Here is a 21,558-nt window from a genome sequence, read left to right on the forward strand (position 1 = left end):
TGGAACGCTTTCAACACCTTGTAGAGTCCATGCCCCATGTTCTTAATATTTTGTAGACTGTGTATATCCAAAAGTAATGTATTTAAATCATGACAGGCCATTTTGGGTTAAAAGCTCATTTGATTTGTCTACATTGAGGTTATCTGGTCACTGAGGGAGAAAACCAGCAGGTTTTTGAGGAGTGTAGCAGTGTCTCCCAAAGCCTCAGGCAATCTCCTCTTTGGCTTCCACTGCCCTCTTGAATCAGAGCTATGGTTCCCTGCTCTATCCTCAACAGGGTTGCTTTTCCTGATATGAAGACACATCACAGATCCAGAATCAGTCAGATCAGTCACACCCAGATCCAAACTCTCAGCAGAACCCACAGGAACAGGTCTAGAATCATCCCCGTACCCTGTGGACCAGACTTCACCCTAAGATGGTCCTGTAGTGGCTCCTCTCCAGGCCTTCTACAGATCACACCAGAACATTTGCTGTGGTCTCCTCACCAGCCCCTGGTCCAGAGGCTACAAGGCAGCCAGGGGCAGATGGACATGGGATGGTACTCAAGGCAGCAGACAGAGCTGGGTTGGGTCGATTTGGCCAGCTGAAGCACATCTGAAGCACATGACGGTGCACAAGGCCCTTCGAGTCAGACAACGTCAAGCACAGGCCACACAGAGGAACATCAGGAGTTCCAGTTCATTAAACTTCCAGCACAGAGACAGCAAGACCAAGTCTAAGACCAGATACTGCTGTTTGTGTCCAAGTTAACATGTTGGTACCCACCCGCAAGCTTTAAAGAGTGTTAGTATAGATTGCATGTGTGTGCTTCATCATCAATAATGGTGACAGCAGCTTGAATATTTGATTGTCCAGCTTTTCACATTTTAACACACTACAACCAAGCTTGTGAGATGCTTTTCCATCTACACCCCTACCACTATCTGACGTGTAGGTGGATTAATATGGAACACTTTGCGGTGCACTGCAAACTCACATGTACAAAACCAGGGTTGTGTTCATTAGGGACAAAATGCAAGAAAAATAGTGAGCTGCTGCCTGAACCAATTAGGAACACTTGTTTTTGTTTTCTGTTGCGAAATGTTTTTCTAAGGTGTGCCCTAATGAATACAATCCAGGTACTAATGAGATGCCAGGGGGGAGAGGACGCGTGTAGGGACAATTTTTGCGTCAACCGTTCCTCCAATCAGGGAGGACCACCGTGATACTCCCTCGTCATCTCTTTGCTTCTTTCCTCTCTTCATCCATCAACATCAATCTATATCATCCCATCTTCCACTGTCCCGGAGAAAAGGAAAAGCACTACCACTCTTCTCATTAGGTCAGAAACACAGTTCTTCTGTATTCACAGTCATATTCGTTGCTTAGAAAAGTTTATTGTTGCACTATTGGGACATTGTAGAGGTAAGTGTTATTCTGCTGTCACTATAGTGAATCGCTATTAAAAAAAAAAATATTTTACTGTAGACGTCTGTGCGTTCTGTCGTCTCGTCGTGACGTGGTAATGTTCGCTGGATGTCATAAATTGTCGTTTTTCTTTCGACTACAATCAGCACCTGGTGGTTTTGTTAATGTAGATGTAGTGCATAGTTCAGGGCATCTTTCGTTATGGTGTTTATGTAAATTCAGTGCATAGTCCGGGGCATCTTTCGGTGCTTATGTAGATTCAGGGCATCTTTCGTTATGGCATACCATTGGGACATTTGTTTTGCTACTGTAAACTGGCCTATGGCTGTAGGGATATAAGACTATTGTTAACTGGCCTATAGCTGTAGAGATGTAGACACATGACCAACTCACTGTCTACCACCAAGGGATCCAGTTCGCTGGCGATGGCAGCGGCGGCCCGCAGGCGCCATGGCAACATGCCCCAAAGGCGGGCGACTTTGTTGCCGCGGGGATTCCAGCGCTCCATGGCCAAACGGGTGACATCGACAGCAACGGAGAGACAGCCCACTGGGAAGACTGAGACTACTGGCCCAAACCTGGTAACCACAGCAGGTGCACCGAGGCAGACAACACAGCAGGTAATACGGGGAAGGGGGGAGGGGTAAAAGAGAGAGTGAGAAAGTGGTAGAGATAAAGAAAGTAGAGCAATGAAGATGTAGAAAGGGGCAGAGGGGGATCGAAATAAATAGAGAATTGGAGAGAAATTGAGAGATGGCCTTTTTATGTGATTTTTAGCATGGACTTTGAACGAAAGTGTTACACCGATTAGGTTGACAGGAAGTTGAAGTGTTTATCTTACTCTGATTATACTGGTCCATCTTTGTCTGCCTCCCTGTAGCCTGGCACTATTCAGCCCTGTGGGATAGAAATGGGGCCGGGTTGGACATTTATCTGCAAAGCCAAGATGTCCCCCTCATCCCCTCAGCAGCGTCAAAATCACCCTGACACAACCATCGCTCCTTTGACAGTCTGTCAGACAGAGCCCGACATACAGAGTTCTCATGGTTGTACCCTAAGATATCATAAAGGAATTAAATACAGTGGATTGCCAAAGTTGCTGCTCTCATAACTGTACTACTTATCTCCTCAGTATGGGTCCATAGTGGGAAGAACAGAGAGGCTGATGGGAATAACAGAACCATAGCAGCTTCACTGGAGAGAATCAGGTATGCCAAGTCAGTTTCAGAAAATAATGACATCCCTTGGATAGTAATGCTCAGTCTTGTGTGTTCGCTCAGACCTACGGTGTCCATTTCAGGACAGAACCAACAACTTCCATCGATGTGATTGTCCTAATATGGACACGGTATAAACCAAAACAGGATATTCAAGACAGTGAAGTGAATGCAGATGAAATATTACATAAGGGACTGGTAATTTGCTAGCAACATACATAGCAACGAGACCTGTTTGAGACAAACAGAAACGTAAAGCAAAACTAACAGACATTTCAACTTACTTTTTTAATACATTGGCATTGACATCAAATTACTACATTGGTCTTGTAATATCAACATATTCAAATAACTACAGAGCAAATTGGCCAGTGTTATTTTGTAGCATATTATGTTTAAGACAGGACCTCATAGACTAAGGCCATTTTCCATATCCTCAGGATCCATCCAGAGTCCCAGAGGATTTTGGGCAGTTCCTGTGTAGCCACTGTGCGTCTGGAGCGTCTGAGTATCAAACTTGACCCCAGACAGTCAGTTGCCCTGTCAATGGTACCGCCACTGGTGTCTTTGGTGTCACTGTTACGCCAACCACACTCAGAGTTGCTGACTGAGGACGCTGCGGCGCCTCTGCCGGCAGTCATTACCCCAGAGGAGCATGTCCAACAGGTACAGACCATAGAGTTGGATAGAGGGCGCACTTGCCACAAAGCCTGCATGCTTTACCATGAAATGTTACCATGGGTGCTGATGAAAGGGACTGGTAATTTGCTAGCAACATACGTAGCAACAAGACCTGCAGTGCCATTGAGTACTTTCAACATTTTGAAACAGTCAACTGGGTGGCACTTCCTACGGGTAAACAAGTGATCATAGAATTACATACAAGTCAGCAGGAGGGAACAGCCAATGAATTATAGCCCTGAGCAAACATTCCATTCACTGCATGTGGAAGTAAATCACCAACATTGGCTTTATGCCTGTTCTGACAGCACACTCCAGATGGCAGTAGTCACCGTTTCAGTTTGTTTACCGACTGCCAACAAACTCCTAGAAGTTGAAAAATAAGTAATTGTCTACTTTAAAATTGCCCTCAATGGTGCTGCCCATGCTGTCAAAGTCATTATGGTAAAGATGCAAAGAATGGCCCTGTATCTACCTCTACAGATTCACCTGGTTCCCCACATATTTTCTCATGTTATGATACAGTGTTACAAATACATTAGTGCTTTAAAAAGTCCTACTCTATTGGACGAGTCAGACGTTTCATTTCTAAATCAGGGTTTAATGTCAATGAGAGTTGCATGAATGGACGTTTCTCAAATTAGGATTCGGCCACCTCGAATCACACTGAGTTAGAGAGGTTACACAGTTACGGTAATTGCCTGGGCCTCCACGCCCATCAACCAAGCTGACCTGTCCCTGTTCTACATAGAGTAATGTGTTTATTGGCCAATTCTATAAATGTGACTTTAGATTCCTGTCTGTCTTCTATTTGAAGACAGGGTCCAGTCTGGATTTCCAGCAGAGTTCAGCAAACAGAGAAGAGTCATCTGGATCAGAACCAGGGGCCTCCGGGATGGAGCCAACACAAATACAGGGGCCCCTTTGGACTGAACCACCACACCTTCAGGAGAGACCTGCACTCCCATCGCCCCCTATAGGACAAGCACCAGAATCAGATCTAGTACTCGACTTGGAGTCTGAATCGGAGTCTGAATTGGTTCCAGATCTGAAATCTGGCTCAGATTCACTGGAAATAGAATCAGACCTGGAGCCAAAGTCAGAATTGAATCTGCCAATGGAGTTAGATCCAAAGTTGGAATCAGAAACCAAACTGGAATCTGATTGGGAGCCTGCAGATGGGGAGAACAGTGAGGGGGGTCATGTGGGGCAGTGTGCACCTATCGATGGGTCTATAGTGTCCCAGGAGCAGCCTGAGAACGAGAAAGGGGCAGCAGGGATGGAGAGTGAGGATTTCTGTGCGGTGTGCTTCAATGGGGGCGACTTGCTGTGCTGCGATGGCTGCCCTAAGGTCTACCACCTCTCCTGCCACATACCACCCCTCCGAAGCTCCCCACTGTATGTATTAAGATGCCATTGTCGGTGTTTATGAACATTTTATAATGATTTCTTCTAAACATTTTTCCAAGTAGAGTTTCACATCCTTTGAATATTTGTGTATCCTGCACATTTTACATGTGGAGATACAATTTCAGGGAAATGTGTATTATACTGTAACGCAGACCCGGCCCCAAAACAAATCAGTTGGATGTGCCTTTGATTTCCATAGGTGGGCTTGTTTTTTCACCGGACCCCCCCATGTGTGCCCGTGCATATTTGAATGGCTGTTTTAGTAAAAACTATAGGTAGTTGGTGAGTTTCAAGTTTGGGCAAGCTTACAATTGACCTTTTCTACCAATCTGTGTGCCAGTTATTATTATTTTATATGCACATTTTCGTGGAACAGTTTCCATTTTAATAATGTTTTCGTTTCTCAAAATAATTGTCACATAGTTAATCATAAACATCTAAAGTAAAATTATAAAAAATATAAAAGTTCAAATGTAACTATGGCGAGAGCACTAGCCTGTGCCATATGGACACAGTGATCCATTGGCGGCTAAAGAAATTAGCGCATAGAACTCAGAGATAGGCTATTGGCCAATGCAGCAGTAGGCCTACAACGTTTCAATCACATTCGTCTCTCTTTTCTGCCTGTCTGCCTCCCTTTCTATCTGTCTTGACTTGAGCTATTGCTAGGGAAGTTCAACATTGTAATAATTTTGTTAATATTGGGATAATCAGATCATCATACACTACCTGACCAAAAGTATGTCGAAGTATGAGCTTTACACCCCTCCAGAAGACGATTGTCATTGTGCATGTTGATCTTAGGCTTGTGTGTGGCTGCTTGGCCATGGAAACCCATTTCATGAAGCTCCCGACGAACAGTTATGGTTTCCAGAGGCAGTTTGGAAGTCGGTAGTGAGTGTTGCAACCGAGGAGAGGCGTTTTTTTATTTTTACGTGCTACGCACTTCTGCACTCGCCGGTCCCGTTCTGTGAGCTTGAGTGGCCTACCACTTTGCGGCTGAGCCATTGTTGCTCCTAGACGTCTCCACTTCACAATAACAACAGTTGACCAGAGCAGCTCTAGCAGGGCAGAAATTTGATGAACTGACTTGTTGTAAAGGTGGCATCCTATGACAGTGCCACGTTGACAGTCACTGAGCTCTTCAGTATCGGCCATTCTACTGCCAATAGTTGTCTATGGAGATTGCATGGCTGTGTGCTCGATTTTATACACCTGTCAGCAACAGGTTTTCCTGAAATAGCCGAATCCGCTAATTTGAAGGGGTGGTTTGTTCTTTCACACCGACGCTTGGTGATTATCGAGGCCGAGAGTGTTAGAAAGATTTTTCAAATACGGAGGAACTATCATTTGTAATGAATGTAAAAAAAAAAAAAAAATATTAAGAATTTGTTGACTTGTGTGACTCCAAAGAAAAAATGACTGAGAATCTTAGCTTATTAATGGTGGAGGTGGTAAGATAAGACCAGACATCCAAACCCTTTTTTAAAGCAATGAGGCTGATGCAACAGATCAGAATGTTTAGCTTAAAATGTTGATAAACTATTAGGCTATTTCTTCCCATTATAAGTGCAGCAATGCACACACAGCAGTAGGCTATACGTGGGAATGTTCCAAAATACATCAACTGCACCCCATGGGTTGTTAATATGAAAGAAAGTTGAGAACATGAGACAAGTACAGGTTTCAATGGCATATGAGGAAGTGATTATAAAAGAATCCCTTTAACATTCTTATGGTCGGAACACGGTAAAATATACCTCATAAAATGACAAGTCCAGGTTTTAAACAATTACGTTTATGGTTGAATAGTTTTAAAATGTTGACTGCGTCCTGTTTAGACTTCAAGGTGGGTGATGTTGCGGTGCGCAACAAGCACGGGCCTTTCTCCTATTTGGGGTGACAGGTAGCCGAGTGGTTAGAGCATTGGACTAATAACCGAAAGGTTGCAAGATCGAATCCCCGAGCCAACAAGCTAAAAATCTGTCGTTCTGCCCCTAAACAAGGCAGTTACTTCTATGCGTGCTCAGTCGTGCTCAAATAACATTTACACTCCGAGAATGAGAATGGTAAATGACTAATTAATACATGCATTAACAGAAATGTGTGTAACCAAATGAAGAGGGATTAAGGGTACATTTACTAGACCTACTGGTGACATGTAATGGGGAATTTATGAAAAAGAAACCATCAAAGGGCAAACTATTCACACAATGAACAGGAAAGAATTGGTGGGAGACAGCTGAGCGCATTCTGGAGAGCTGAGTGCATTCTGGAGAGCTGAATGCATTCTGGAGAGCTGAGTGCATTCTGGAGAGAGACGTGCCATATCTTTGCCACACACCTCCTTCTTGTTGCAACATTTGAATGATACTCAAGACACATTATCTTCACACATATTTTAGATGCTTTTCACTGACAGCCTCAACTCAATCACCTAGACATATTGCCATACGCGCCGCCCAAATTGCAGGATTTCCAAATAGGTATAGACCTACACATTTATGATTTGAAACAATCCACAATTATTATTATTTTAAATCAGCTAATGATCCTCTGTGGCTAAGTCATGCTCTCTGGTGAAGTATTTTTAATGTTTTTATTTAGACATGAGTAGTAATTCTATAATTTTGGCCAAACATCAATTTACTTTTGGGGAAGCCAGCATCCTAACAGTGCACCAGCCAATTTTCCTTTCCAATTCGCAAGAAGCTGAAACCAGAGATCTGTATTTAATGACAAGATGCTCATGTCTCCAGCCCTAACAAAGGGAGTAGTTGTCCCAAAGGAGGGAAGGCAGGCGACAAGCTTAGGTCTGCACAGGGGTGCAACTTCCACATGTCCCCCAAACATTTGGAAATTGTATTTTTGTCCCCCACCCAGCTTTATCCTTGGAATGTGATACAAAACGAGGCAACGGTGTGCTTTAGAACCATGCGGACACCTCCGAGCGGTCGGGAAGGCTGTTTGGAGTGTTTATCCAACTGAAAAATAGAAAAAATAAAATAATAATAATTGGCCCCCCCCACTTTTAAAACCAAAGTTGCGCCCCTGGGTCTGCATATAATTCCCAAAGAAACTCATTGGGCTTATTCTGGGCAGATTTTGGCAAGAGTGAGCCCCCTTGCTTCACCTCTTCCTCTCTGCTGAAACTCTCGATTGATTCATCTTTCTGTCTGCGTGCATCTCAAATACATGATCAATATTTTTGGGGGACTGGCACAGGAGGTATGGTAGGGCGGGCCAGGCCCCCTAAGGCCCGCACATAACCCCGGCCCTGCTGTCGTGCAAAACTATACCGGTCTTGAGTTGGCATTGTTGGCAATGTTCACAGGGAAACAATATGTGTTCTGTAACCAATAACCATACTGACAGTTTATGTAATACTGAAAGCCTCTGGATTAGATGAGGAAATGGAACAAATATGAATCTGACCCTCTCTCTCTGTCCCACAGGGGCGACTGGGTGTGCACATTGTGCCGGAGTGACCAAGAACCTGGGGTGGGCTATGACTGTGAGACCATACATCCCTCGACAGACCACCAGGGGCAGGCACACCATACACACTGTCCAGCCTGGACCAAAGAGTGGGTTATGATGATGATCTTCACTGTATCCGTTAGGACATTCTTTCCATGTCATACAGCAGTCAAGCATACAAGTATTCGCATAGACAGATTTACAGCACATTGCCTACATATGCTAAAGGAGAGTAGATAAGAGCCAGCTACAGTGTCTGTTTAGGATTGGGAACTACCATGGTTTAATTACATTTACATTTAAGTCATTTAGCAGACGCTCTTATCCAGAGCGACTTACAAATTGGTGCATTCACCTTATGACCTCCAGTGGAACAGTAGTGCATCTAAATCTTTTCAGGGGGAGGGGGGGTGAGAGGGATTACTTTATCCTATCCTAGGTATTCCTTAAAGAGGTGGGGTTTCAGGTGTCTCCGGAAGGTGGTGATTGACTCCGCTGTCCTGGCGTCGTGAGGGAGTTTGTTCCACCATTGGGGGGCCAGAGCAGCGAACAGTTTTGACTGGGCTGAGCGGGAACTGTACTTCCTCAGTGGTAGGGAGGCGAGCAGGCCAGAGGTGGATGAACGCAGTGCCCTTGTTTGGGTGTAGGGCCTGATCAGAGCCTGGAGGTACTGAGGTGCCGTTCCCCTCACAGCTCCGTAGGCAAGCACCATGGTCTTGTAGCGGATGCGAGCTTCAACTGGAAGCCAGTGGAGGGAGCGGAGGAGCGGGGTGACGTGAGAGAACTTGGGAAGGTTGAACACCAGACGGGCTGCGGCGTTCTGGATGAGTTGTAGGGGTTTAATGGCACAGGCAGGGAGCCCAGCCAACAGCGAGTTGCAGTAATCCAGACGGGAGATGACAAGTGCCTGGATTAGGACCTGCGCCGCTTCCTGTGTGAGGCAGGGTCGTACTCTGCGGATGTTGTAGAGCATGAACCTACAGGAACGGGCCACCGCCTTGATGTTAGTTGAGAACGACAGGGTGTTGTCCAGGATCACGCCAAGGTTCTTAGCGCTCTGGGAGGAGGACACAATGGAGTTGTCAACCGTGATGGCGAGATCATGGAACGGGCAGTCCTTCCCCGGGAGGAAGAGCAGTTCCGTCTTGCCGAGGTTCAGCTTGAGGTGGTGATCCGTCATCCACACGGATATGTCTGCCAGACATGCAGAGATGCGATTCGCCACCTGGTCATCAGAAGGGGGAAAGGAGAAGATTAATTGTGTGTCGTCTGCATAGCAATGATAGGAGAGACCATGTGAGGTTATGACAGAGCCAAGTGACTTGGTGTATAGCGAGAATAGGAGAGGGCCTAGAACAGAGCCCTGGGGGACACCAGTGGTGAGAGCACGTGGTGTGGAGACGGATTCTCGCCACGCCACCTGGTAGGAGCGACCTGTCAGGTAGGACGCAATCCAAGCGTGGGCCGCGCCGGAGATGCCCAACTCGGAGAGGGTGGAGAGGAGGATCTGATGGTTCACAGTATCGAAGGCAGCCGATAGGTCTAGAAGGATGAGAGCAGAGGAGAGAGAGTTAGCTTTAGCAGTGCGGAGCGCCTCCGTGATACAGAGAAGAGCAGTCTCAGTTGAATGACTAGTCTTGAAACCTGACTGATTTGGATCAAGAAGGTCATTCTGAGAGAGATAGCGGGAGAGCTGGCCAAGGACGGCACGTTCAAGAGTTTTGGAGAGAAAAGAAAGAAGGGATACTGGTCTGTAGTTGTTGACATCGGAGGGATCGAGTGTAGGTTTTTTCAGAAGGGGTGCAACTCTCGCTCTCTTGAAGACGGAAGGGACGTAGCCAGCGGTCAGGGATGAGTTGATGAGCGAGGTGAGGTAGGGGAGGAGGTCTCCGGAAATGGTCTGGAGAAGAGAGGAGGGGATAGGGTCAAGCGGGCAGGTTGTAGGGCGGCCGGCCGTCACAAGACGCGAGATTTCATCTGAGAGAGAGGGGAGAAAGAGGTCAGAGCACAGGGTAGGGCAGTGTGAGCAGAACCAGCGGTGTCGTTTGACTTAGCAAACGAGGATCGGATGTCGTCGACCTTCTTTTCAAAATGGTTGACGAAGTCATCTGCAGAGAGGGAGGAGGGGGGAGGGGGAGGAGGATTCAGGAGGGAGGAGAAGGTTGCAAAGAGCTTCCTAGGGTTAGAGGCAGATGCTTGGAATTTAGAGTGGTAGAAAGTGGCTTTAGCAGCAGAGAGAGAAGAGGAAAATGTAGAGAGGAGGGAGTGAAAGGATGTCAGGTCCGCAGGGAGGCGAGTTTTCCTCCATTTCCGCTCGGCTGCCCGGAGCCCTGTTCTGTGAGCTCGCAATGAGTCGTCGAGCCACGGAGCGGGAGGGGAAGACCGAGCCGGCCTGGAGGATAGGGGACATAGAGAGTCAAAGGATGCAGAAAGGGAGGAGAGGAGGGTTGAGGAGGCAGAATCAGGAGATAGGTTGGAGAAGGTTTGAGCAGAGGGAAGAGATGATAGGATGGAAGAGGAGAGAGTAGCGGGGGAGAGAGAGCGAAGGTTGGGACGGCGCGATACCATCCGAGTAGGGGCAGTGTGGGAAGTGTTGGATGAGAGCGAGAGGGAAAAGGATACAAGGTAGTGGTCGGAGACTTGGAGGGGAGTTGCAACGAGGTTAGTGGAAGAACAGCATCTAGTAAAGATGAGGTCGAGCGTATTTCCTGCCTTGTGAGTAGGGGGAAGGTGAGAGGGTGAGGTCAAAAGAGGAGAGGAGTGGAAAGAAGGAGGCAGAGAGGAATGAGTCAAAGGTAGGCGTGGGGAGGTTAAAGTCGCCCAGAACTGTGAGAGGTGAGCCGTCCTCAGGAAAGGAGCTTATCAAGGCATCAAGCTCATTGATGAACTCTCCGAGGGAACCTGGAGGGCGATAAATGATAAGGATGTTAAGCTTGAAAGGGCTGGTAACTGTGACAGCATGGAATTCAAAGGAGGCGATAGACAGATGGGTAAGGGGAGAAAGAGAGAATGACCACTTGGGAGAGATGAGGATCCCGGTGCCACCACCCCGCTGACCAGAAGCTCTCGGGGTGTGCGAGAACACGTGGGCAGACGAAGAGAGAGCAGTAGGAGTAGCAGTGTTGTCTGTGGTGATCCATGTTTCCGTCAGTGCCAAGAAGTCGAGGGACTGGAGGGAGACATAGGCGGAGATGAACTCTGCCTTGTTGGCCGCAGATCGGCAGTTCCAGAGGCTACCGGAGACCTGGAACTCCACGTGGGTCGTGCGCGCTGGGACCACCAGATTAGGGTGGCCGCGGCCACGCGGTGTGGAGCGTTTGTATGGTCTGTGCAGAGAGGAGAGAACAGGGATAGACAGACACATAGTTGACAGGCTACACAAGAGGCTACGCTAATGCAAAGGAGATTGGAATGACAAGTGGACTACACGTCACGAGTGTTCAGAGAGTTAAGCTTACGTAGCAAGAATCTTATTGACTAAAATGATTAAAATGATACAGTACTGCTGAAGTAGGCTAGCTGGCAGAGGCTGCGTTGTTGACTAAGTAGGCTAGTTGGCATTGGCTGCGTTGTTGACACTACACTAATCAAGTCGTTCCGTTGAGTGTAATAGTTTCTACTGTGCTGCTATTCGGGGCTAGCTGGCTAGCTAGCAGTGTTGATTACGTTACGTTGCGTTAAAAGAACGACAATAGCTGGCTAACTAACCTAGGAAGTCGCTCTAGACTACACAATTATCTTTGATACAAAGACGGCTGTGTAGCTAGCTATGTAGCTAGCTACGATCAAACAAATCAAGCCGTTGTACTGTAATGAAATGAAATGAAAAATGTGATACTACCTGTGGAGCGAAGCGAAATGCGACCGGATTGTTGAGTGCAGAAGTTCTGTTCGGTAGACGTTGGCTAGCTGTTGGCTAGCTAGCAGAGTCTCCTATGTTAAGGACGACATAAAACTACACACTCTAAACTACACAATTATCTTGGGTACGAAGACAGCAAAGACAACTATGTAGCTAGCTAACACTACACTAATCAAGTCGTTCAGTTGAGTGTAATAGTTGTGCTGCTAATCGGTAGACGGTGGACTAGCTAACGGTGGACGTTAGCTAGCTGGCTAGCTGCAGGGCAGTGTAGACTGCGTTAGGACGACGAAATACGATAATTACGCAATTATCTATGAAACAAAGACGGCTGTGTAGCTAGCTAAGAAGAAATTGATAAGATTAGACAAATCAAACCGTTGTACTATAATGAAATGTAATGAAATGTAATACTACCTGCGGACCGAGTGCAGATGCGACCGCTCGCTCCAACCCGGAAGTGCATATGAAGGGAATAGTGGGGTTCACTATGATTTTAGTTACGTGTATCTCTTTCTTTGCAGAGGTGTGAGAAGCTGACTCTTCTGTTGTCCAGCCACGTCCTCAGTGCTCCATTCCAGGAGCCTGTCAGTCCACTGGTAATAAGGCACCAATCATCTTCCTCCATGTCTATTGACATATCTTCCTATATTCAGTGGTGGAAAAGTATCCAATTGTCAAACTTGAGTAAAAGTAAAGATGCCTTTATTAGAAAATGACTCAAGTAAAAGTCACCCAGTAAAATACTACTTGAGTAAAAGTATAAAAGTATTTGGTTTGAAATATACTTAAGTATCAAAAGTAAATGTAATTGCTAAAATATACTTAAGAGTCAAAAGTCAAAGTATAAATCATATCAAATTCCTTATATTAAGCAACCCAGACATTATGGTTTTCTTGTTTTTAAAATGTTAATTTATGGATAGCCAGGGGCACTCTTCAACAGTCTGACATTATTTACAAACAAAGTTATTTGTGTTTAGTGAGTCTGCCAGAGGCAGTAGGGATGACCAGGGATATTCTCTTCATAAGTGTGTGAATTAGACCATTCTCCTGTCCTGCTAAGCATTCAAAATGTAACAAATACTTTTGGGTGTCAGGGGAAATGTAAGGAGTAAAAAGTACATTATTTTCTTTAGGAATGTAGTGGAGAGAAAAAGAAGACCCGGAGAAGACGGCTGATGTTTTACATGCTCCTAACGGATTGTGTTTTTATGTAAAAAAAAAATTAGTCGTTAAACTTATTTTTTTACTTATTTTGTACATAATGTTGCTGCTACAGTCTCTTATGACCAAAAATAACTAATGGACATTAGAACATTGATTACTCATCGCGGACTGGCAAAAGCTTTTTTTTTTTCCTTTAACGAGCCTGACGTGAACGACAATCTGCTTTCCCAGGAACAGGCCCAAATCCCCGTCATTTGCGTGAAGAGACGACGGAGAAAAGGGACAGAGGTCGGGCTGCCTTCTGAGGATTCGAAGGTGATCGAATAAACCCCCCCCCCCTGCCTTCTGTTCTTCTAGCTAACTTCCAATCATTGGAAAATAAAATCGACAACCTACGAGGAAGATTAAACTACCAACAGGACATCAAAAATGTTAATACCTTATGCTTCACGGAGTCGTGGCTGAATGACGACATTATCAACATACAGCTGGTTGGTTATATGCTCTATCGGCAGGATAGAACCGCGGCGTCTGGTAAGACCAGGGGTGGCGGACTATGTATATATGTAAACAGCTGGTGCACGATATCTAAGGAAGTCAAGGTTTTGCTCACCTGAGGTAGAGTATCTAGCTGTAGACCACACTATCTATCTAGAGTTTTCATCTGTATTTTTCATAGCTGTCGACATACCAGGTTGTAAATGAGAACTTATTCTCAACTGGCCTACCTGGTTAAATAAAGGTGAAATAAATAAATAGCACCACAGACCGAAGTTGTAACTAAGACCGCACTCAATGAGCTACATTCCACCATAAGCAAACAGGAAAACGCTCATCCAGAGGCGGCACTCCTAGTGGCCCGGGGACTTTAATGCAGGGAAACTGAAATCTGGTTTTAACAAATTTCTTTCAGCATGTTAAATGTGCAACCAGAGATGAAAAAAACTCGAGACCACCTTTACTCCACACACAGAGACACGTACAAAGCTCTCCCTCGCCCTCCATTTGGCAATTCGGACCATAATTCCATCCTCCTGATTCCTGCTTACAAGCTCAAATTAAACCAGGAAGCACCAGTGACTCGGTCAATTAAAAGAGTGGTCAGATGAAGCAGAGGACTGTTTTGCTAGCACAGACTGGAATATGTTCCGGGATTCTTCCGATGGCATTGAGTACACCACATCAGTCATTGGCTTCATCAATAAATGCATTGATGACGTCGTCCCCACTCTTGCTCACCCTGAGGAAGGCACAGTGATGCCGAAACATTGGTAAATACCCATTAAATGGCTGGATTTATACATTGAGTGTAATTACATACCCCAACCAGAAGCCATGGGTTACAGGCAATATCCGCACTGAGCTAAAAGCTAAAGCTGCCGCTTTCAAGGAGCGGGACTCTAACCCGCAAGCTTATAAGAAATCCTGCTATGTCCTCCAACGAACCATCAAACAGGCAAAGCATCAATACAGGACTATGATCGAATCGTACTACACCGGCTCCAACGCTCGTTGGATGTGGCTGGGCTTGCAAACCATTACAGACTACGAAGGGAAGAACAGCCGAGAGCTGCTCAGTGACACGAGCCTACCAGACAAGCTAAACCACTTCTATGCTCCCTTCGAGGCAAATAACACTGAAACATGCATGAGAGTACCAGCTGTTCCGGACGACTGTGTGATCACACTCTCCACAGCGGAAGTGAGTAAGACCTTTAAACAGGTCAACATTCACAAGACCACAGGTCCAGACAGATTACCAGGACGTGTACTGCGAGCATGTGCTTACCAACTGGCAAGTGTCTTCACTGACATTTTCAGACTGTCCCTGACTGAGTCTGTAATACCAACATGTTTCAAGCAGACCACCATAGTCCCTGTACCTAAGAACACTAAGGTAACCTGCCTAAATGACTACCGACGACATAGCACTCACGTCTGTAGCCAAGAAGTGCTTTGAAAGGCTGGTCATGACTCACATCAATACCATTATCCCAGAAACCCTAGAATCACTCTGTTTTGTATACCGCCCTAACAGATCCACAGATAATGCAATCTCTATTGCGCTCCACACTGCCCTTTCCCACCTGGACAAAAGGAACACCTATGTGAGAATGCTATTCATTGACTACAGCTCAGCGTTCAACACCATAGTTCCCTTAAAGCTCATCAATAAGCAAAGGACCCTGGGTCTAAACACCTCCCTCTGCAACTGGATCCTGGACTTAATGACGGGCCGCCCCAAGGTGGTAAGGGTAGGTAACAACACATCCGCCATGCTGATCCTCAACACTGGGGCCCCTCAGGTGTGTGTACCTGGTCTTCTCCTGTACTTACTGTTCACTTATAACTGCACGGCCAGGCACAACTCCAACGCCATCATTAAGTTTGCAGATGAAACAACCGACAATGACGAGACAGCCTATAGGAAGGAGGTCAGAGACCTGGCCGTGTGGTGCCAAGACAAAACCTCTCCCTCAACGTGATCAAGACAAAGGAGATGATTGTGGACTACAGTAAAAGGAGGACCGAGCACGCCCCATTCTCATCGGCGGGGCTGTGGTGGAGCAGGTTGAGAGCTTCATGTTCCTTGGTGTCCACATCTCCAACAAACTAACATGGTCCAAGCACACTAAGACAGTGGTGAAGAGGGCACGACAAAACCTATTCCCCCTGAGGAGATTGAAAAGATTTGGCATGGGCCCTCAGATTCTCAAAAGGTTCTACAACTGCACCATCAAGAGTTGCCTGTTATGGCAACTGCTCGGCCTCCGACCGCAAGGCACTACAGAGGGTAGTTACTTAGAAATGTCCTTGTTTTTGAAAGAAAAGAGACTTCTTTAATATTAGACATTGCGCACCAGCTGTTATTGACAAAAAGACACACAAGCCCACCCCTCGTCTTACCAGACGTAGCATCTCTGTTCTGGAGGAAAACCTCGTCTTACCAGACGTAGCATCTCTGTTCTGGAGGAAAACCTTGTCTTACCAGACATAGCATCTCTGTTCTGGAGGAAAACCTTGTCTTACCAGACGTAGCATCTCTGTTCTGGAGGAAAACCTCGTCTTACCAGACGTAGCATCTCTGTTCTGGAGGAAAACCTCGTCTTACCAGACGTAGCATCTCTGTTCTGGAGGAAAACCTCGTCTTACCAGACGTAGCATCTCTGTTCTGGAGGAAAACCTCGTCTTACCAGACGTAGCATCTCTGTTCTGGAGGAAAACCTCATCTTACCAGACGTAGCATCTCTGTTCTGGAGGAAAACCTTGTCTTACCAGACGTAGCATCTCTGTTCTGGAGGAAAACCTCGTCTTACCAGACGTAGCATCTCTGTTCTGGAGGAAAACCTCGTCTTACCAGACGTAGCATCTCTGTTCTGGAGGAAAACCTCGTCTTACCAGACGTAGCATCTCTGTTCTGGAGGAAAACCTCGTCTTACCAGACGTAGCATCTCTGTTCTGGAGGAAAACCTCGTCTTACCAGACGTAGCATCTCTGTTCTGGAGGAAAACCTCGTCTTACCAGACGTAGCATCTCTGTTCTGGAGGAAAACCTCGTCTTACCAGACGTAGCATCTCTGTTCTAGAGGAAAACCTCGTCTTACCAGACGTAGCATCTCTGTTCTGGAGGAAAACCCCGCCAGCTCTGTGTTGTCCGTGTCGTCGTTCTGCCACGACTCTGTGAATCATAAGATATTACAGTTCTTAAGGTTCCGTTGGTAGGATAATCGTAATGGTGGGTCCTACATTTTATTTTCCAATGATTACACGTTAGCAAGTAGAACGGAAAGCCGTGGGAGTTTACTCGCTCGCCTACGGATTCTCAGAAGACAGCCCATCCTCTGTCCTCTTTCTCCGTCGTCTCTTCACGCAAATTACGGGGATTTGGGCCTGTTCCCGGGAGAGCAGTATATCCTTCTCGTCAGACTCGTTAAAGGAAAAAGCTTATTTTAGTTCATTGTGAGTAATCACTGTTCTGATGTCCAGAAGTTATTTTCGGTCATAAGAGATGGTAGCAGAAACGTTATGTACAAAATAAGTAAACAAATAAGTTACAAACAATGCAAAAACAATAACAAAAGAGCACAACTGATCAGGAGCATGTAAAACATCAGCCATCCTCTTCGGCGCGCACCATCTTATCGTTATGTTGTGATAAAATTAAATAGACTCTGTGATTGGGCTCCAGGCTCGTCATTACTACCAGATCATTAAGAGGCCGATGGACCTATCAGTGATCAGGAGGAAGCTGGACCAGAGGAACACTCTTCACTACTTCACAGCCCAGCAGTTTGTGGACGACGTCCTACTCATGTTCAGGAACTGTGCAACTTTCAATTATGTAGGTCAAATCCATATGAATTTAATCATTATTTTGTTATTTAAAAAATATTTTGTTAATGTTAAGATAATATTCAATTTCCAGAAACTAAAACTATACCTATCTTTTTTTCTTGCCAATAAGCCATAGGGATTTTCCCATAGACATATAGGAGCCAGGAACACAGCTTTTTTTTTTTTTTGTACATAAATTGTCCTTCATTGTGTTGAAAGTTGAACTCTGCAGCTCCCTTCATGACATCTGATCTCTTGACCTGTAGCCGGATTCTGAGGTCGCCAACGCAGGTCGTAACCTGGAGGTGTTCTTCCTGTCCAAGTTGAGGGAGGTGTTTCCCAGCCAAGCCTTCCCCACGCTGACCCAGGACAGAGCGAAAAGGAACAGTCTCGCTTGGCTGAACAGGAAAAGGAGGGACTACCACAGGAAGAAGAAACGAGGTCACTTCCTTGACTTCTGAAGTGGTCTGGTGTAATGTTGTATGGTGACAAAACATCTCACATAGTTGTATATTTTTTAATATTAATTAAACCTTAGTCTGGCTATATCTAAATACATTATTTTATAATCAAGGAATGTAGACATATGGGCACTTTTGATTCATAATTTGTGTTTTACAGTCTTGTCAAATTTGAAGTGATTAAATGCCAATTGAATCCATTGATGGATCTTTTGTTAAACCATAAATACTGATAACATCACGCACACAGTGATCTTAATAGCAACCATTATTGGCCACCGATTTTGGCCGCGGATGTCGGAGTTTACTCTTAGTCCTGATTGCTGCCATCATTTTTCAAGACTATTTCACCTTCCGCTGGTTTTATCATCAGAAAAATGGAATCCTGCTATTATAGCAATTTATCTATTTGACAATCATTCCGTACAACTGAAATAAACTTCATTTTCCTAGTTTACCACTTGGCTGAAGATGGGAAGGTTACGACAACGGCGTCACAATAATGTGGAGGTTCTACCACTCTGAATCAACCATGGGACCAGCTCAAGAGTTGTAGCTACGCTGCCTAGGCAGCAAAAAGACCACAACCATCTAGCCAGCTAGCTAACGTTAGCATATAAGATCAGTTGCGTCTATTCATGGCTGCCAAGGGAAGCCAGGTTTCCCCCAAAAATTGACAAAAAAACAACAACAAAAAAACATTAATTCATTGACCTTTCGTCTCTGTGTTTCATAATTTTCCTTCAATTCGCAAGAGACTGAATGTATCTCACCAGAGAAGCATCCGATCGAGTGAAACAGCACCTCTCTGTATGTGTAGCCCATCTATCTGATGCTGTCTGGTCAAAAATAGTATGATATTTTTGCTGCCAAGTAGCATGGGAAGCCAGCACGCATTTAGCCTCCCTTGATATTTTTTTTTTATACAATAATATCTAATCAGCGTTGAGCTAAACTGAGTAAGCTCAACTGTGAATGGTCCTGGCACAACACATTTTTAAGTGTCAAGGGAAGCCAGTTTGAATTTGGCTTCACACCAATCACATCAAGCCAAACATAATTTATCAGAAAATAAATTGAATTGTTGCATCTCATTGAGTTGATGACCTCTGGTGGCTAGCTAGCTAGCTAAAATTGTTCCTTTCCTAAATTAGCCATGGACAGAGAGAGGGATTTGGACTTGTGGTTTTACTTAATTATCCGTACTGACCAATGATTATAATAGCGATTCTGATCCAACCATAAATTCATACATTGTGCCTCTGGCCTGAGAGAATGGAAGTTCAATATGTAGCTAGATGTAACAGTAGTAGGCTAATTGTTGTCCATGAAAGGAAGTTAGGCTAGCCAGCAAGCATTATGGCCAGGTAGCCTAGGACAACATAAACTAAAAGTGTCTACTGTATGCCAGAGTCATAAAACATTTTGTTAACATGAAAGAGTGGAGGATGGCATTGGCCGTAGGGTGAGTTAACATGTTTTTTTCCACTTATGCACACACACACAGGAATCAGTACCATGGACAGCCACATTGTAGTTAGCTAACGTTGTTTGGACTAAATAGTTTTTGGAATCTTTTAGTTGTTACTGTATTAGTAGACTAAGTATAGGTGAATTGATGATGTTGAAATGGTGTTGGAATAGTGGAGGCAGTTCCTGTTTTCTTTGCAACTTGCAGTAACTCTCGGGTGTTCTAAATCAAGTTGTTTAGTAGTCCAAAAATGTCGGAAACATTAACTTGCTTGACCATGTTGTTGGTCATGTAACTGTGTGTTACATGCAGTGGTGTAAAGAACTTACAGTAAGTAAAACTACTTTAAAGTACTACTTAAGTAGATTTTTGTGGTATCTGTACTTTACTATTAATATTTTTGACAACTTTTACTTCACTACATTCCTAAAGAAAATAATGTACTTTTTACTCCATACATTTTCCCTGACAACCAAAAGTACTCGTGTCACAACCTGACCATAGAGAGCCTTTATTTTCTATGGTGGAGTAGGTCAGGGCGTGACTGGGGGGTTAGTCTAGTTTATATTTTCTATGTGGGGTTCTAGTTTTGTTTTTTATGTTGGTGTTTGGTATGATTCCCAATTAGAGGCAGCTGGCTATCGTTGTCTCTAATTGGGGATCATATTTAAGTGGCATTGTTTCCACCTGTGTTTTATGAGATCTTGTTTTGAGTTATTGCACGTAGCATCGCTGTAGTCACGGTTCGTTGTTAGTTTATTGTTTATTTGTTTTTGTCTTTGCTAAGTTTCACTTTCTAATAAATAATGTGGAACTCAACATCTGCTGCGCCTCGGTCCGTTTCTACAAACGAACGTGACACTCGTTACATTTTGAATGCTTAGCAGGAAACGAAAATGGTCCAGTACACGCACTTATCAAGAGAACATTCCTGGTCATCCCTACTGACTCTGGCGGACTCACTAAATACACATGCTTTGTTTGTAAATGTTGTATCCGTAAATTTAAAAAACAAGAAAATGATACTGTCTGCTTAATATAAAGAATTTTAAATGACTTTTACTTTAGATACTGAAGTTTATTTGAGCAATTACATTTACTTTTGATACTTAAGTATATTTAAAACCAAATACTTTTATACTTTTACATTAGTATTATTTTACTGGGTGACTTTAACTTGAGTCATTTTCTATGAAGGTATCTTTACTTTTACTACAGTATGACAATTGGATCCCTTTTCTTCCACTGGCTGCCTGCAATATGCTTTGTGGACCCCACTAGACAGATGTTGCTCTCCGTTTTTGTGTTGAAACAAAGGTGTGGTTGAATTTGTTTTGCCTTAGGCTATATCACGGTGGCAAGACATATGCGCTTAACAGGTTATAGGGCAATCAACGCAATTATCACAACACACAGGTTATAATATGCCTTGTTTTTATTCATACATAGCTGACATACAGTGAGGGGGAAAAAGTATTTGATCCCCTGCTGATTTTGTACATTTGCCCACTGACAAAGAAATTATCAGTCTATAATTTTAGTGAAAGGTTTATTTGAACAGTGAGAGACAGAATAACAACAACAAAATCTAGAAAAATGCATGTAAAAAATGTTATAAATTGATTTGCATTTTAATGAGGGAAATAAGCATTTGACCCTCTCAATCAGAAAGATTTCTGGCTCCCAGGTGTCTTTTATACAGGTAATGAGCTGAGATTAGGAGTACACTCTTAAAGGGAGTGCTCCTAATCTCAGTTTGTTACCTGTATAAAAGACACCTGTCCACAGAAGCAAGCAATCAATCAATAAGATTCCAAACTCTCCACCATGGCCAAGACCAAAGAGCTCTGTCAGGGACAAGATTGTAGACCTACACAAGGCTGGAATGGGCTACAAGACCATCGCCAAGCAGCTTGGTGAGAAGGTGACAACAGTTGGTGCAATTATTCGCAAATGGAAGAAACACAAAAGGACTGTCAATCTCCCTCGGCCTGGGGCTCCATGCAAGATCTCACCTCGTGCAGTTGCAATGATCATGAGAAAGGTGAGGAATCAGCCCAGA

The 21,558-nt window shown here is 44.6% G+C and overlaps 1 protein-coding gene across 3 annotated transcripts; it reads left to right on the plus strand.

The window, feature by feature from the left end:
* The first annotated feature begins 1,184 nt into the window (after window positions 1-1,184).
* Window positions 1,185-20,315, plus strand: LOC115144714 (tripartite motif-containing protein 66-like). Of its 3 annotated transcripts, none has more exons than XM_029685748.2 (10): window positions 1,185-1,324; window positions 1,818-2,030; window positions 2,291-2,456; window positions 2,543-2,618; window positions 3,068-3,293; window positions 4,126-4,706; window positions 8,174-8,305; window positions 12,585-12,659; window positions 17,419-17,571; window positions 17,831-20,315. In XM_029685748.2, the coding sequence occupies exons 2-8, from the start codon at window positions 1,836-1,838 to the stop codon at window positions 12,598-12,600; spliced, it is 1,392 nt and encodes a 463-aa protein (XP_029541608.2). In that variant the 5' UTR covers window positions 1,185-1,324; window positions 1,818-1,835; the 3' UTR covers window positions 12,601-12,659; window positions 17,419-17,571; window positions 17,831-20,315. The 3 variants fall into 3 exon arrangements, with proteins under 3 accessions (XP_029541608.2, XP_029541607.2, XP_029541606.2); XM_029685747.2 differs by having other exon boundaries at window positions 1,186-1,407; XM_029685746.2 differs by lacking the exon at window positions 1,185-1,324 and having other exon boundaries at window positions 1,414-2,030.
* The last annotated feature ends 1,243 nt before the right edge of the window (window positions 20,316-21,558 follow it).

The sequence above is a fragment of the Oncorhynchus nerka genome, linkage group LG17 (genome assembly GCF_034236695.1).
Source record: "Oncorhynchus nerka isolate Pitt River linkage group LG17, Oner_Uvic_2.0, whole genome shotgun sequence".
NCBI classification, from domain to species: domain Eukaryota; kingdom Metazoa; phylum Chordata; class Actinopteri; order Salmoniformes; family Salmonidae; genus Oncorhynchus; species Oncorhynchus nerka.